Here is a 17,504-nt window from a genome sequence, read left to right on the forward strand (position 1 = left end):
TCAGCGACGGGGCTCCATGGCTCTATAAAGAACCTCGGTCCACGAGTCACACACCACCAATCACAGAACACGTACCTTGATGTCGTCCAACGCAAAGGAACACTGCCCAGACCTGGAGTCAAAGATCAATCCACATCCCTGCAGTCCCTCAACTTTTCCTTAGACCCCCCTTCAGACCCTCCCCCCAAACTGAAACCCAGAGAGTCCAAGGTGTTTGCTGCCAGACGGGGTGTCCCTGATGACCTCAGAGGAAAGGTTCAAGCCAGAGCGCTACACCGCAGTTCCTCAAGTCAGCCTTCTGTGATCATTGATCTAATTCAGATTCTGCGCTGCATCTCCAAGCAACATTTCTCTGCCCCTGCAGGGAGCCACATCCCCGTCCTGAAGAGGTTACATACAGGCCCTCTCAGAACCCGAGCCAAGGGCAGACACAGAGAGGCAGACTGGAAGTCTCTGGATGACCTTACAGAGGAATTTGATGATAAATACACTCCTGTCAGAGTCATGGAGGTAGTTGTTTCATGGTTCCCAGGGGTCCTTAAAATCCTCGAAAGTGTGTGACTTTAAAGGGGAAAAATCCAAGGTCTTTTGTTAATAGACATGGGTCATTAAAAGTGCTTGAATTAATATATAATATTTATATTGTGCAATAATCTTGACTTAACGTTAGTAAATAGGTTAGGGTTTTCCTGCAGTAGCCTGTTTCACCCACCACCTGAATCTAAAAACTGAGACACACATTAAACTTGATCCATGTCTCTGGATTTTGCAGAGTGAGGTTCGGCGAGTGGAGTCCTACAATAAGCTGCTGACTGAAAAGTTCACCCAGGCACAAAGCACCAATAATGACCTGAGTAAAACACTGGAGGAAACCCAGAATCAGAACAAGGTACATTGAGATTTTGCTCCATTTAATATGTTTTTATTATATGGGAGTTTCTTTGGGTAAAACACTTTTCTTGTGCAAACAGGTCCTGTTAGGGAAGCTGGAGGGGAAGGAGAATGAGCTCAACTCTGAGAAGAAAAATGCTCTAAAGCGAGACAAAACCATCCAGGGATTTACTCAGGTTCTGAAAGAAAAGGAAAAAGAGGTAATGTTCACACTCTTATTACAAGTGGTATTGCTCTCATTGATCTGTATTACGCATGATTGAACTTGTCTGTCTTTTTCTGTTCTGCACAGATTGCAGAGCTGTGTCATGAGATTGAGGACAGGGACGATGCTCTGGCCAAGGCTAGAGAAGCAGCACATAAAGCCCAACTGCAGAAATACCAGGCAAGTCCTGCACTTTTATAGAGAGCCAACTTGAATGTTTATGATAATAAAATGGCTCTGTGTGTGTCTTTTATGTTCACAAATGATATTACTAAGAGGTACATTTTTGCGTATTTCCCTCAGGGAGTAGAAGAGCACCAAAATCTGTTAATGACGAAGCAAACGGAGCTCGCCCAACTCCAGGGGGAACATCACGCCAAGGTGCTTGAGGCCCAAAAGCTGCAGCGGGGCCTGGACAGGAAGGAGCAAGAGCTGGCTGACCTGCAGCAGGCAAAGGACCAGCTAGAGTTGGAACTGGAGGACCTGCAACAGCACAAGAAGAAGGGGGACAAGGCCCTGAATGTAAGACAAAAAAACGGTATTATTGACTCCAGCCATCATTCAAATGACAGATTTGGTGTGACGGTATTATCATTTCCCCCCTCCAGGATCTGAACAATCAGCTGAAAAAGCTGAGCAGTGAGATTGGAGACAGAGAGAGTGCTCTGGAGCAGCAGTACCAGGAGCTGCTGGATCAAACCCAAAGAAAAGTGCAATCCCATGAGGTCACCATCCAGCGGCTCACATCCTCTCTGGCTGATAAAGAGCAGCAGCTACAGGTAACACAACTACATGAAACATATTCAGACAGATTCTACACCAAAAGATTCAATATGATTGTGTGTGTTAATCAAACATTTTCGAATGGTTGGCCTTTTTTCCCGGTGTTTTTCAGGAGTACATAAACATGGTCAGAGATTTTGAACAAAGTAAAAGCCCAGGAGGAAACGACAATGTGCTTTCCAAGCTGCGGCAAAGGCTGAAAGAAAAGGAGAAGGCTCTGGAGGTGAGCATTCCTTCTCTTTAATCCTCTCACCACAGCGACTATAATTTGATTCTGACATTGTGCTGTTGTCTCTCTCACAGCAAGCGCTGGATGAGAAGTTTGCTGCCATAGAGGAGAAAGACAATGAGATACACCAGCTGCAGCTGTCTCTCAGGGAGAAGGAGAGAGACCTGGAAAGACTGAACAACTTGCTCTCTCACAACGAGGAGACCATCGATGTGAGAAGCCATGACCCATACATTAGCCTTTTTCCAGTAATCATTAATACAATGGTTTTTTCCAATGCATCTTTGTGCTCATTTCTCTACTTACAGAGTTTTGACAGTCTGGTCAAGGAGAAGGATGTGGAGCTGCAACACCTTGCAAACACACTGAAGAACCTGCAGAGAGCAAAACAAGATGTAGAAGACAACTTGAACAGATCACTGAGAGAGAAGGACTCCATCATCATTCAGCTGCAGCTTTCTTTGGAGGGCAAGACAAAGGATATGGATGTTAGTTGGCCCTCCCTCTGCTGTATTTGCAACCATGTCTTTTGTGTTTTTTTCACTGTTCTGAATGAGGACTGACATGTACCTGAGATGCTTCTTCTTTAAAACCTTTGTTTTCAGGACATGGCCGAATCCATGCTGAGCCAGTCGCAGACTAATGCTCGTGACCTTGCTGAACAGATGGGCCAGAGGTTAAAGGTCACAGAAGCAATGTTGGCTGAGACTGTGGAGGCCAGGGCAAGGCTGGTCGCTGACAACGAGAGTGCTGTGGAGGGACTGTTGGCTACAATCAGGAGCAAGGACCAGCTGCTCAAGGTCCTCATTTCATTAAGAAATCAATGTGAATGCTTTCACCCAAAATAAATCTTTGGAGCAACCAATCATGATAGCATATAGCAAAGGAAATGTAATTGCAATGATAATAACACAAGTGGTTATTAGTAATAGAAATTAGAGAATTAAGTAAGTGTCAACACATGGAATTAAATCTATTAAAAAAATAATGAACATATTGAAATATAGATTTTACACAATAAACTAGGACTGCCTGCAATGAGTATAATTACTCTCAAAAACATCCCAACCATTTCAAGATAATTGGTCTCACAGTCAAAGGCAAATGTCTTTAAATGTCTTTTTTCTATTAGTCCAAAACATTCACACACACATTTACACATGAGAGGCTTCAAATAGCATTTTCTGACATTTCTTAAAAAACTATTCGTTGCAGATGTTCTAATCTACAACTTTAAAATATGCCATTTGTATGTACAGAATGTGGGTAAACATCACCTCCTCTCATTTCTTGGATCTGTTTTTCTCCCTTCTCCAGGAGTCTGCAGAGCACTACAACCGCATGCTGTCTGAGCGCACTCAGGAGATCCAGGAGCTGAGGAGGCAGCTCACTGACATGCAGCAGAAGCTTGCCACTGCTGAGAAGCAAAGCTCTACAGCAGCCCAGGAGAGTCATTTAGACACTGCAGGGCTCAGAGCCATGCTCGCTGAGAAAGACAGCCTCATCAACGTAAGTTCCTCTGGGATACAACACAGTAACTCAGCTGGAAAATGTGCTTGACTTAGAAGCCTAACAAGGAGAAGAAAAGAAAACATCAACACAAATAATACTCCTCTCCTACATTCTGACTTCTAATGATTTAGTGGCATATTTTGACAAAGTCTAAAGGTATCAATGTGTCTCAAGGTAGCTAACTTGATATCTTGTAAATATGCAGAAGCTTCTACAGCGTGGTCAGGAGATGGATCAGTTTGTGGTAGATTTGAGACAGAAGGAGGAGTCGGAACATGTGTTGGAGCTCAGACATACCATCCAAATCATGCAGGAGAAGATGGTTGACGGGGAAGGTGAGGCCTTAGATATTAAAACCTCATCATCTCATGAATATTTATAAGTTAGAGTACATCTCGGTCCTATATTTGTTTCTATTTTGTTTTCCCTGAAGCTGAGCTGTCCAGGAGGAACAGTGGGGATAATATGGAGAACGTTCTGCATTCCAAGAAGACAGTTGTCGTCCTGAAGAAGGAGCTTGCACAGAAAACTGAGGCACTGAATAAAGCACTGAAGCGGGAAAATGAACTGAAGGTCAGTCACTTATAAACATTTAGCTTCTACCATATTCTGCACACTTGCGAATGGGTGTCTTATTGTGCTGACTTCAAATGTATTTTCCCAATATTCAGATGTCTTTGGCAGATTTACAGTCATCACTGTCTGAGCTGGAGGGTCGTTACGAAGGTCAGGCTGCTAATGTGGAGTCCCTGACTGCAACTCTGAAGACCAAGGATGAGATTATTGATGTAAGGGTTCCTCCATTCACACAGCACTGAACTCAGCAGCCTCTTGTCTTGCAGTTCTCATGTTTTGTTTGATTGTGTCTGTGATCAGGCTCTCCACCAGCGCCTCGGGCAAAGAGGGGAAAATGGGTCTGATCAGACCCAGGATCAGATGGTTAGCTCGGGCATGGAGAGGTCACTGCCTGAGCTCCCTCAGAGAGGGAGGACCATGATTGGAGGAGATAGCCAGCAAGAAGTAAACTAACAACCTTTTTTTTTAATAAAACACCAGAAAACAACACATTTTACGCATCATTCTCTGACATTAAGACTTGTGCTTTTTCATTTTCTGTCACCCTAAAGACATTGCCTAGCCTTACAGCCTTGCAACAGCAGCATGACTCTCTGAACAAAGCGCTGAGAGCCGAGCAGCAGCTCTACTCCAGCCTCGTCAAGACTGTAAAGGAGCAGGACAGGTAGAGATAATGGTGAATGTAAAAAAAAGAAATTCTGAGTAGCTTAATTTATGTGATGACTTAACCCCTCTGTGTTTGTGCAGCGCTCAGCGTCTCCATGCTCTGCAGTTGGAGCTGACAGCAGTGCAGCTCCTCAGGCAGCAGCTGGAGGAGGGCATCACAACTAATGAGGAGCTCAGGGACGATCTGGAGAGGGAGATACACAGAGCCAAACTCGGAGAAGGTGCAGTAAATGACGAGGGGAACTGAATGAAAGTAAATAAAGAAAAATGAAATGAAAAGATTGTTAGAAGAGTTGGGAAGCACAAAGCTCAGGGAGAGTTCTACTATAGGTAGGGTTGGGTACCGAGAACCGGTTCCTATACAGAACTTTGATTCCATCAGTATCGTTTAGAAAGGTCCATTTAGGAAATGTATCTCGCCGCTTTCTCTACTGTTAAACGGGGGCCGGGCGGGAAATGCAGCGAGCACAGTACCAGGGTTGGGAAGCACCAACACTTGGTCCAGAGTAAGAACAAATAACAATTGTCTGGTACCAGGTCTCTCTCTCACTGTCTCTCTCTCTCTCTCGTCCGCTCCTCTCTCACTGTTTCTCTCTCTCTCTCACTGTCTCTCTCTCTCTCTCTCTCACTGTCTCTCTCTCTGTCCTCTCTCTCTTCACTGCCTCTCTCTCTCTCTCTCTCTCTCTTCTCTCTCTCTCTCTCTCTCTCCACTGTCTCTCTCTCTGTCCGCTCCTCTCTTCACTGTCTCTCTCTCTGTCCGCTCCTCTCTCACTGTCTCTCTCTCTCTCACTGTCTCTCTCTCTGTCTGCTCTTCTCTTCACTGTCTCTCTCTCTCTCACTGTCTCTCTCTCTGTCCGCTCCTCTCTTCACTGTCTCTCTCTCTGTCCGCTCCTCTCTTCACTGTCTCTCTCTCTCTCTCACTGTCTCTCTCTCTCTCACTGTCTCTCTCTCTGTCCGCTCCTCTCTTCATGTCTCTCTCTCTCTCTCTCTCATGTCTCTCTCTCTGTCCGCTCCTCTCTCACTGTCTCTCTCTCTCTCTCACTGTCTCTCTCTCTGTCTGCTCTTCTCTTCACTGTCTCTCTCTCTCACTGTCTCTCTCTCTCTCTCTCTCTCTCTCTCTCTCTCTCTCTCTCACTGTCTCTCTCTCTCTCTCCGCTCCTCTCTTCACTGTCTCTCACTGTCTCTCTCTCTCTCCGCTCCTCTCTTCACTGTCTCTCTCTCTCTCTCTCACTGTCTCTCTCTCTCTCTCTCTCTCTCTCTCTCTCTCTCTCACTGTCTCTCTCTCTCTCTCACTGTCTCTCTCTCCGCTCCTCTCTTTCTCTCTCTCTCCCTCTCAACCAAATGATACTGTATGAAGTGATTTATAAATATGAATATAGATTTAGACTTATTTTTACTCTTAAAGAACCAAAATCATGAACCAAAGCAGAACCGTAATTGTTCAAATCCAAACGATACCCAACCCTAACTAAAGGTCTTAAGGAAAGCAACACATACACAAACACCTGTCTTCTTTATCCCCTGTGTTTACTCTAATAATATCCCCTGCTGACAAGCTCACACCCCCTCTTCTTCATCCGTCATTTTGTTCAGCATGCACACCTGGTCCTTCCTCTTCATGTTTACTGTTCTTTACATCATCACCTCCTCATCTGCATGTGTTTTCAACAAAAGAGTTACTACCTGTCTTCTCTGTCACTCTTTCAATGTAATGCATCCTCACTGTCTTTCAGTTTGTCTGTCCTTTATTTAAAAAAGAAAATGAATAAAGGCTGCTGTTGGCCGATCTTCCTGTCTTTCACTTCTATCATTCTGTCTGCTTTTCTTCACTGTCCGATTAAAACGTTGTTTGTCTGTTGATTGCATTACTTCTCTAACACTGCTCTGTTTATTAATCCAACACATCCGACCATCTATCACATGAGTTAGAATTCATCACATAAGCATGTCATTACATATCAACTTTAAGTATTAAAGGTCATATCGCTATAGAATCGAGTATACTAGTGAAGAGCAGCTCCCCTGAAATATAAACTGATCAAACAATCCAATATGTGTTATGACACCCCATTGTTTATTACGGTTAGTGACAACAGGACAGCATATTAAGGTCGCATTCACACCAGCCTTGTATAGTCCGGTTGAATCGAACCCTGGTGCGGTTGGTTTGGGTCGGTGTGAACACAGTCCGACTCCGAGACCTCTGAAGTGAACTAAACAACCGGACTCTGGTCCGCTAAAAGAGGTGGTCTCGGAGCGCTTGCTAGTGAACTCTGGAGCGGTTCATTGCTGGTGTGAACGCAGTCTGCACCAACACATAGGAAGCGTAGTATTTACGTGTCACAAGAATGCGGGTGTCTTCAAAATCGTCGTTAGCGAAAGAGTGAAGCAGAATGAAGTGTTGAACAGTGTCGTGTAAAGTAAAAACAACTATCAAACTGAAGACTATACATAAAAGTCAGAGCCCCCTGCCGTCGGTGAAACCCCCTCCTTACTGCAGAACGTCTCTCTGAATGTGTTCATGTTTTTTATCGCACGTTGTCTGATGGTATAATCATATGCGCCGTTGCTAGAATCTGTTGATATGCTCTCCAGATTAACAGCAGCATGAAAATAACCTGCCGATGCTCCGTGGCGGAGGCTCCGGTAGAAATTGCCGGGATTTGCGTTTTTACCCCCTTAATGTCTGACCAATGGTTGAACAGCATTTCCGTGCACATGACTTGTGTTTAAAGTTTATAGTCCGTTTGAGTTTTGCCGTGTGAACGCAAACCCAACCTTCTGAACAATGAAACAATGTAACTGTGGTCTGGCGCCAGAGAAGCAGACTATTAGGCGTGAATGTGACCTAAGACTATTTAAGGTAGACAAAATGTCAAAAGCTCAGGACTTTTCAATGAATAAGACATCGTGGCTATTTTCTGAGATTAAAGTGGTACATTTAAGAAATATCTTTTTTTCGTCACTGTAAGGGTGTATAACCTCTCCACACCCTCACATTCGGGTTTTTTCTTGTCAATTTGTGACTTTAATCTCAAGAAACATAAGCTTCTCTCTCTGTCATTTTATAATAAAACATGACCCTAATACATTGACGTAGATGCAGCCTTGAGACTGATTAAAAGTGTCACTGAGCCAATTGACTTGTTCTTCCACATGCATGTGGGTGTCCTCCTATGTGAGTGTATCAAGTCCATGTTCACCCCGCCCCTCCAGTCTGAAAAGTGCCAGGTGTGTAAATAGGTCACACTCATACTGACTACAGGATGACTGTAGCTGCAGTAATTACCACCGGGTACTTTTCCACATTTCTTGTTTTGGTTATATAGTCATTTTAATGTGTAGTACATACAGTGTTGGCATGCTTCATGTAGCCAAACACGCAGAAACATAGTGGTTATATGTGTCTATATTTGTTTGTGTTATTATGTGGCTACAGATCCCAAACTGTTCTCAACACACTCCAGCTTTTTGTTAGTTTCCACCACTAGCTTATCTTATTCAACTTCAAATATCTGGGATTTGATGTGAACTGAACAAGCATGCCAATATGCATCAAATGCATATTCTTTCGAGTTTGTAATAAACAAATAACTTTTGCAATTATCAAATGTTATATTTTGCACCGATACATACCGTAAACTATGAATTTTAAACATCTACACATTTTTCTCTAGAGCTGCGAATCATCCGTTGTAAATCCTGTGCCTCAGTATATTTATAGTTTCTAGTATATTGTTTAACTTTAACACAAGGTTTTTTACAGCCTTAACTATTAACGATGCAGCATCTGTATCATTGTCATTTGATGTTTAAGAAGAAACTGTCCGTCACCGTCCTATGCAGAAATGTACTTTGTTGTCACACCAGAGTTTGTGTGTGTGCATGTGTGTAACCTCTCTGTGTATGTGTTCAGGTATGGACCTGGTTGATCCTAAAGAGCTGGAGAGCATGAGACATCAGCTTGAAGATGCTCAGCGCTGGAATGCCTCTCTGCAGGCCCGCCTAGGAGCCATTCAGAGCCGTGGAGGAGGGGTCGGTGGGGCCACTGATGGTGGTAAGAGAAGAAAAACAATCTTTATTCTGTCATTTCAGAGTTTTGCTGATGGGAGATGTTTTTTTAAATGTGACTCTAATTCTTTCAGGGGAAACGTTGAGTTTCATTGGAGATCAGACTTCCTACATGAGTATCTGTGTGGGAGAGGAGCATGAGGACAGCTTGTCTCAGCTCTCCGCACAAGAGCTCAAGCAGAAGGTGATATACCTTTTAAACCTAGTACATTTTTAGACCAAAGCATTGTGTCTCTGCTAAACACAACAGTAGATTTGAAAAGTTATCAAAGAAATGTCACCAAAATACGTAACACAGTGAAACAATCATGCAAAAGCATTCAAATGAGTCTGTCTGGGCCTAAGGTGATGGAGCTGCAGGATTCCAGCAGCAGACTTCAGACTTTAAACAATGAGCTGCAGAACCGACTGTCATTGTTGGAGAAGTCGGGCCAAGACGCTTACGCCAAGGAAGACAAAGACGTGGCCAGCAGCAGCAGCAGCAGCAGCCCATTAAAACAGGTTAGAGTCCACAAATGGAGAAAGTTGTACTTGGAAGTTCATTCGTCAAAGTTTATTTTCTTAAACATACAATAAAGGGCACCTTTCTCTAATTGATCAGCAAAGTATGTCCACAAATACTCTGGATCATGTCTTGAGTCATTGTCTAACATCACCTGTATTAGCTCCTTTCTAACCTTTGATCCTACATCTTAGCCTTTGCTCTGTCTTTAGCCTGTTACTAATGTCTCTTTACTCTGAAGTAGAAGATCCTCTTTTTCTCCTTCACCTTTCCTAATCACTCCCTGTTTTTTTTCTGTGTCCCATGAAATGCTCTCTCTTCGCCATTCCACATTAGACACGTCATACCATTCTGCTGTTGCTGTGCAGTGTTTTATGGATTCTGTTCCCTCATTATTAAGTTTTCTTTTATCGAGCCATGTGTCATACTCGCCTCCCATCCCATTACTCTAGCAGCCTGAGAAGACGCATGAGATGCAGCCTGTGGCTCACAGTAACAGGACGCATCTCTCCAGTCAGGATAAACAGAGTCAGACAGACATCAAAGTAGGACAGGTATGAAATAGATGACTATTTATTAGATTTTAATAAGCTTTTGAACTATTTTAAGACATAAGTTAATGTTAATTCCCTGTGTTTTGTGACAGTGTAACCAATATTTCTTAACTGTCTGTTTTTAGATGTTGTCTGGAAAGCTGTTGGGAGATTTTAGTCTAGACAGTGGCCTTGGCCAGAGTAGAGAGCATGCTCACTCTGGCATCTCCACTTTGGACACTGAAGAGAGACACTCCAGGCAGAGTAACACCGATGTAACGGCACTTAAATCCTTGCTGACTAATTGTGGGGCTGCGTCAGTCTCACACCTCAGGTGGGTCTTTCCTTTGAGCAGTGTCCAGATCCTGCTCCTTATTTTCACTCTTAATAGTCTGTATCTTGATGAGTAAACTAATCGAATTTCCGTCAATGCAGAGAGGAGCTGCTCAGACTTCGATCAGAAAATACGGAGCTGCGGGGTCTCCTTAAGGAACAGAAATCTACTGAGAGTAAAGAGAAAGCAAGCACAGACGCCTCAGGGAACAGCAGTGACGGACAGGCTGAATTGAGAAGGAGTCTGGAGAAACTGCTTGCCGAGTCAAAAGGTCGCCCTAAGGTCATCAATCTGTCAAAGGAGGAAGGAGGGAAGAAGTCTAAGGAGATGTCGTATAGGAAGACCCCTCTAACTCCTGAGCCGACTGTCAGCAGCAGTGATGGGATGGAGAGTTCACCAACTAAAGGCCAGACATCACACAGCAGGAGTGCAAAGCAGCATGTTGCACGGCATGGGGTAAGTTTCTTCATTAAGTGTAAAGAAACACAGCATTGCGCTCTGTATCAAGTCTAGGTTTTATCAGGTATACCCATAGTCAGTGTATTACCTACAGGAGATAGGAGATACCTACCTACAGGAGATAGGAGATACCTATCTACAGGAGATAGGAGATACCTATCTACAGGAGATAGGAGATACCTACCTACAGGAGATAGGAGATACCTACCTACAGGAGATAGGAGATACCTATCTACAGGAGATAGGAGATACCTATCTACAGGAGATAGGAGATACCTACCTACAGGAGATAGGAGATACCTATCTACAGGAGATAGGAGATACCTATCTACAGGAGATAGGAGATACCTACCTACAGGAGATAGGAGATACCTACCTACAGGAGATAGGAGATACCTACCTACAGGAGATAGGAGATACCTACCTACAGGAGATAGGAGATACCTATCTACAGGAGATAGGAGATACCTACCTACAGGAGATAGGAGATACCTATCTACAGGAGATAGGAGATACCTATCTACAGGAGATAGGAGATACCTACCTACAGGAGATAGGAGATACCTACCTACAGGAGATAGGAGATACCTACCTACAGGAGATAGGAGATACCTATCTACAGGAGATAGGAGATACCTATCCTACAGGAGATAGGAGATACCTATCTACAGGAGATACCTATCTACAGGAGATAGGAGATACCTATCTACAGGAGATAGGAGATACCTACCTACAGGAGATAGGAGATACCTACCTACAGGAGATAGGAGATACCTACCTACAGGAGATAGGAGATACCTACCTACAGGAGATAGGAGATACCTATCTACAGGAGATAGGAGATACCTATCTACAGGAGATAGGAGATACCTATCTACAGGAGATAAGAGATACCTACCTACAGGAGATAGGAGATACCTACCTACAGGAGATAGGAGATACCTACCTACAGGAGATAGGAGATACCTACCTACAGGAGATAGGAGATACCTACCTACAGGAGATAGGCATGCTTCTTTCTGAAAAAAAAGCTATCTCAGCCAGCATGGGAACTAAGCAATGTCTTTCTGTGGACGGAGGCAGCGGCATACTGAATTTACCACATAAAACAATATTGTGTATATGCTATATTTAGAATATTTGAACCAGTGAGAAACACAATGATTTCATCCTGCAGAACACAGACGTTTCTACTGCTGCCTTGATTCTTTATTGGTCTAATGGTGTGACTTTGTTGGATCGAAAGTTAGCCCTTTAAAACACAAAAGTGACAAAATAGCTAACCAATCCATGCAGCGGTAGAGCAGCAACTCCCTTTTTCGGCAAGGTATTTTATTGTTTGTCAATGAAGTGAAGTGGCTTTGAAGAGAACATAGATAGCATCCTCCAAACTGGGGGGCATGCTGTTTAAGTACACAGATTATGGATAAGTACCTACAATCCCTTTTGAAACTTTTAATATCTGTTCCATTTGTTTCAATCGCAGGAAGGTGTTAAGTCTCGCCTCCCGGTCCCTGTGAGGCTGAGGGTGGAGGCTAGCAGCATGCAGTCTGTGAGCTCTGACCAGCCTAAAACTGACTCACTTGAGCACCTTCAGTTGGATGGTGTATATGCGTTTGATCAGCAACTGCATGCAGAATCTGACGCCCCCCTGTCACCCCAGCACAGCACTTCCCCTTCTTCCACGCTCAGATACAAACATCATACCGGCAGTCCAGTGGGATCAGACAAAGGCTCTGAAACAGGAGCGACACCGGATCATTCCCGGGCTGACTCTGCTCTTTTCTCTCAGCTGGAGCTTCTAAACCAGGAGTGTCAAGAGAAAGAGATGCTGATCAACAAGCTAAGTGAGCAGCTAGCGGATTGGGAGGAGCTCCACGCTCAGATCCAGGAAAAGGACAGACTTAATCGCCAGTACGTGGAGGCCTTACAGGCTGCAGAATCCACCATCTCCTACCTGACCGCCTGCAGTCTGGACAGCCAGGGAGGATTTGGGTCGCTCACCAGTCCTGCAAGCTCAGATTCTGCCCTTTACAGCAGGTGCGTGGAGCTGCAAAAAGCCCTACAGGAGAAGGAGGAGCTCAACAAGCAGCTCATAGAGCTTCTGAACATGGCGGAGAAAGCCATCAGCTCAACTGATGGACAAGAAAATATTCCAGAAATCAGCGATTTATGTTTGAAGATAGAGACGGCCTTGCAGCAGGGGAACAAATCTTCAAATAGGCCTAGCCTAAGAGGTGTTACTGGAGGCACAGAGGAATCTATGCAGGCGTTGCAACAACACACAGACTCTTTGCAGGAGGCCCTGTGGCAGCAGAATAGGCTTAATGCAGAGCTGCAGGAACAACTGAGAGCTGCAGAGGCTGCTGCTCAACATAGATACAACAATGAGCAGGATGCTAAATGTTCAAGGCAGCAGACAGCAGCAGAATCACTTTACGAAAAGCAGACAAGGGGTCATCCATTTGAAATGGGTAGTTCAGATGTTAGTTTAAATCAGGAGACGACCAAAGTCCTGATGAACTGCCTGAGTGCAGCAGAGTCTGCTGTTGCCTCTCTGGCAGCACACTGTACAAACAGCAGCTTCTTGGCCTCTGGTAGATCATCACAGACCAGCCCTGAAGTGCAGATTCATTTAGACAAACTTCAGAGAGCCCTGCGAGAGAGGAAGGAGCTGGGGGAACTGGATCAGCTCAGTGTCAATCAGTCACCTCGAAAAAAGGGACAGCTCCACCCAGAGCTGCATAACAACATCTGCCGCCTCTATGAGGTGTTCAGTGATCACTGTCAGAGAATCTCTGAACTCCAGGCCTCCCTAAAATCAGAGAGAAGCCGTAAAGAGGACGGTGACGTCCACAGGATGCTGCCGGACGCCAGCAGTTTACCACCCAGTGTTCAAGTGCAGCTGGAGACTCTGCATAAGGCGCTGAGGGAGAAGAAGAAGGCGTGTAAAAGCCTGGAGGAGAAACTGGCTACTGCTCTTACCTCCCCGGAAACAGCAAGGAGAGGTAAGCATGCTGAGTTCTTTTATTTCTTTGAAAGTGCATGAGCAATTTCACATTTGTAATGATTTTAAGATTCTTCAAAGTAAGGCTGTACTGAACGCTTCTATTGAGGTTTTTAAAGGAAACTTTGGAAACTAAAAACATTTCAAAGTCTTTCACAAACAGAATCCTCATTCTGAACAAAAATGCATTATCTCAGCATTAAACCTTTTATGTGCAGAATGCAAACTTTTTGTGAAAATGCAGATGAGATGCTTTCTTACTTTTTGATATATACATTCGGTACAGCCTTACAAGATGTGTTAAAACCTTTTGTTTATCCAAATGGATCATGAACACCATAAAGGACAGAGAAAATGATCTGTACATGTGAATTTCCTCCTAACGCGACATATATTGCCTCCACTGCCAGCTCTGGAGCAGGATGACAAAGGCGTGCAGGTGGATTTGCAGGACCTGGGTTACGAAACCAGTGGCAAGAGTGAGAACGATAGGGAAGAGAGCAGTAGCACAGGTAGACGGCCTGCTGAGTGGACACTAATCTTTACTGTAGATTCTCTCTATGTGTCTGCATGAGGATAAGGCCACTGTAACACACTGTCTCTCACCTGGAGAAATGTTTTCTGGGTCTCATGACCACTCTCTACTGGCGTTAACCCGGTATTTCTCTGCACTATTCCCACATTTGAATGAACTGTCAATATGTTTGCTATGACAAATTCTTGCATGTTTTCATTCTGAAGTTTGGGATTGTCTTTTCGAGCACTCATTAAGCTTTACACTTTTATTTCTTGTCTTATTGTTTCACAGTCCAACTGTATCTCAAATCCTTTTATGTCACAGTCACCATTTATTTCTCTCAACTTTGTAATGTTTTCTTGTTCCCTGGTTGATTGTTTTGTGTCCCCTGTGTTGCCAGATCTAGAGGTTGGTGTACACCCCAGCCGCAGCGCCTCCAACCTGCCCTCCCCACGCGATCAGGCCACGTTTTCCTCCACTGAGAACCTGGACTCCACCTCCAGCACCCCATACCCCAGCTCCCCCGCTCTCAGCTCTGCCAAGGTACTCATCTAACTTATTGCTTTGAACCCCTCCCCTAAATAATTATAACTAACACACACAGCAAGTTGGTCAAGCTTTTGAATTGTCCCTGTGTTTGCAAAGGTACTCATTATTTAAATAGTTTAAATGCTTAAACAGTCTCTCTTTTAGCTTCTCCAAAACCTAAAACGCACGTAAATATAGGATATGTATTTAACAGCCATGTTGTCCACTTACACACCATGACCAGCTGTAGCCTCATGCCTTCATTAGTCGCATGGATTAGGACTCTCTTTGTCTAAATAACTTCAACTTAGTCGACTAACACTAAAGCTATTTGGTAAACAAATAGACGAGTTGATTAAATGGAGAAATCTGTAAATCTGCGTTTCTCACAAAAGAAGGCAACACTAATTATTTTGTTTACCAGAAATGTGATCACAATTGACTTGGAATACATTTTGAAGCCCTTCCGTCTGTTTTCAGTTCAGTCTGAAGAGCCTGCAGGTCTATGATGACTACGGTGTTTCTAAGGACCCTCTGCAGCTCCAGGCACAAGTCAGAGAGCTAAAGGTCCAGCTGGAAAACCAGACCAAACTCATCCTGCAGATGCAAAGTCTTCTGCGTAGAAACTCTCTCTCCAGTGACCTAGTTTCCAGCCCCCCTGATCCCACGACCATCAGGGATCAAGCAATGATACACGGAGAGGACAAGAGCCGAGAAATGAGCTACAGAAGTGGGCAGCTACGGGAGAAAAAGGAGGGTGAGAACCAGGCGATGAAGGATAAAAGCAGCCTCCTGAATATGGGACTGGACAGAGAGAGGGCTCTGAACAGAAGCACAAATGAGCAGCAGCAGTCCCGCAGCCGCTCCACCTCACCTGCAAGGTCAACACTCTTTGTCAATGTGAAAACATTGTAATATTGATAATGCACTGAGTGAAAGTTGCACACATGTTTTGAACCAAATCTTGGCTCATTCCGTTGTTTTGATCCCCCTTGCTTGCCCTCATTCTGTCCTCCCCACAGACTGGACTCCCTGGTGCAGTCGCAGGCCAGGGAGCTGTCCCAGCTGAGGCAGCAGATTAAGGAGAGCCGCCGGCTGGGAGCCCTGCAGCGCCTGCAGCTGGACCAGCTGAGCAAGGCCTTCACGGAGCTGCTGCAGGCCAGCGAGGTGGACTTCTACAAGGGGGAGGCGGTCAAAGAGCAGCTGGAGAAGAGCCTGAGCATCCTGGACAGGCTGGAGGGACGTCTGGACAAAGGTAGCTGCTCTTTGGAGAAATATGACTTATCAGAATCACTCTGCATAATCACAGTTTTGATATTGGATTAATGAACTCTCTACAATTCTAGACGTGTTTGTAATATATTGTAAATACATTCTGTTTGGTTTCTGGGCCCATAACACATATACAGTGTCTCCAGCAACACAAATACTAATACTAAATGAATTAAGGCTCTCTCACTAAATACCTAATATTAGTTTCGCATTTTTCAAGCTCTTTCTGAATCTGAAATATTTGTATTAGGAACTACACCCTGAACTGTATTCTACTGATTACAAATCTAAGTTTTTCTTGCTTGCCTACGACCAATAGTTTCACTGCAAATACGTAATCTTCCTATCGCAAAAAGGTTTAAGGCACGAAGTTAGTTTTAAACCTAGCTGTATTTGAATCAGTTTTTGCCCATTGTTCAGAAAGGTCTGGATGCTTCAACAAAGAAAAGAGCACTAGGCACCATCAGAAAGACGTGAACAAGAGAGCAGTCACCCGTTACTGATGTTCACAGACAGGGCCTTGAAAGCATCTTTTCCTCTGTCTGATAGGAGAGTCTCATCTGGACAAAGAGGACGTGGCAGCCCTGGAACTGTCTCGCAGGTGCGTCTTAACTCACACACTGCCCTAACTTATTGTCAATGTCTTCACTTATTTGCTTGTGTGTTTGTTGTGTGATTAATCATGGTGGAAAACAATATCTCTAATATTCAGAATCATCTCATTTGTTATATTGTAAGGGTACTAGCTGCAACGAAAACAAACCTAATCATTTTTCAAACTTAATTTTAAGTAGGTGCTTGACAGTAATTTGTCAAAGTCTGTGAGATGTGTTTGACCAGTTTTGCATCTTTCTCTGAGCCAGTTCTGTGTTTCTGAACTGCACATTGTCACCATTAGAGATTTCAGGGTCATTAGCTGTGCTGTTTTGGCGTTTGTCCCATGACCCTTTTAAAGAACCCCCCAGCCCCAGCCAATTGCCTTATGACCCCGAGCGGTGTGTGTTGTTGATTTTGAATAGCGCCCTGCTGCTGACCTAATTTCCTCTGTGACAGCCAAAACATTAAGGTTATTCTGCCCCCCAACTGGGTCACCGGTGTCTCTGCAAATAAGAGACACACACACACACACACACACACACACACACACACACACACACACACACACACACACACACACACACACACACACACACACACACACACACACCACATTTCATTTATTCACAATTATTCAAGCAATATCACCCAGAATGCAAATCAAGCTTAGCACCAATATGATTATAGTAACATTTTTGATTGGAATTGATCATAGCATCGGCCATTTTAAAATAGCTTCATTATTTTGATGTATTGACAGAAACATTGACTTTGGAGCTACATGATGACATGCACACTTTAATTTTTTTTCCAACAGCTCCT

At 44.1% G+C, this 17,504-nt stretch overlaps 1 protein-coding gene across 1 annotated transcript in view; it reads left to right on the forward strand.

The window, feature by feature from the left end:
* Window positions 1–17,504, forward strand: part of cdk5rap2 (CDK5 regulatory subunit associated protein 2) — a 49,223-nt gene that overhangs the window by 19,274 nt on the left and 12,445 nt on the right. The window contains 28 exon segments of the mRNA XM_034237055.1: window positions 773–889; window positions 972–1,091; window positions 1,184–1,276; window positions 1,400–1,618; window positions 1,705–1,875; window positions 1,992–2,102; window positions 2,183–2,320; window positions 2,417–2,596; window positions 2,714–2,908; window positions 3,426–3,617; window positions 3,826–3,955; window positions 4,054–4,193; window positions 4,292–4,408; window positions 4,497–4,640; window positions 4,748–4,860; window positions 4,944–5,083; window positions 8,779–8,919; window positions 9,008–9,117; window positions 9,279–9,434; window positions 9,888–9,989; window positions 10,115–10,302; window positions 10,404–10,758; window positions 12,248–13,769; window positions 14,179–14,280; window positions 14,686–14,828; window positions 15,294–15,694; window positions 15,836–16,068; window positions 16,635–16,686. Coding sequence (XP_034092946.1) covers window positions 773–889; window positions 972–1,091; window positions 1,184–1,276; window positions 1,400–1,618; window positions 1,705–1,875; window positions 1,992–2,102; window positions 2,183–2,320; window positions 2,417–2,596; window positions 2,714–2,908; window positions 3,426–3,617; window positions 3,826–3,955; window positions 4,054–4,193; window positions 4,292–4,408; window positions 4,497–4,640; window positions 4,748–4,860; window positions 4,944–5,083; window positions 8,779–8,919; window positions 9,008–9,117; window positions 9,279–9,434; window positions 9,888–9,989; window positions 10,115–10,302; window positions 10,404–10,758; window positions 12,248–13,769; window positions 14,179–14,280; window positions 14,686–14,828; window positions 15,294–15,694; window positions 15,836–16,068; window positions 16,635–16,686 — 5,825 coding nt within the window.

This window comes from Gymnodraco acuticeps, unplaced genomic scaffold, assembly GCF_902827175.1.
Source record: "Gymnodraco acuticeps unplaced genomic scaffold, fGymAcu1.1, whole genome shotgun sequence".
Lineage (NCBI taxonomy): Eukaryota > Metazoa > Chordata > Actinopteri > Perciformes > Bathydraconidae > Gymnodraco > Gymnodraco acuticeps.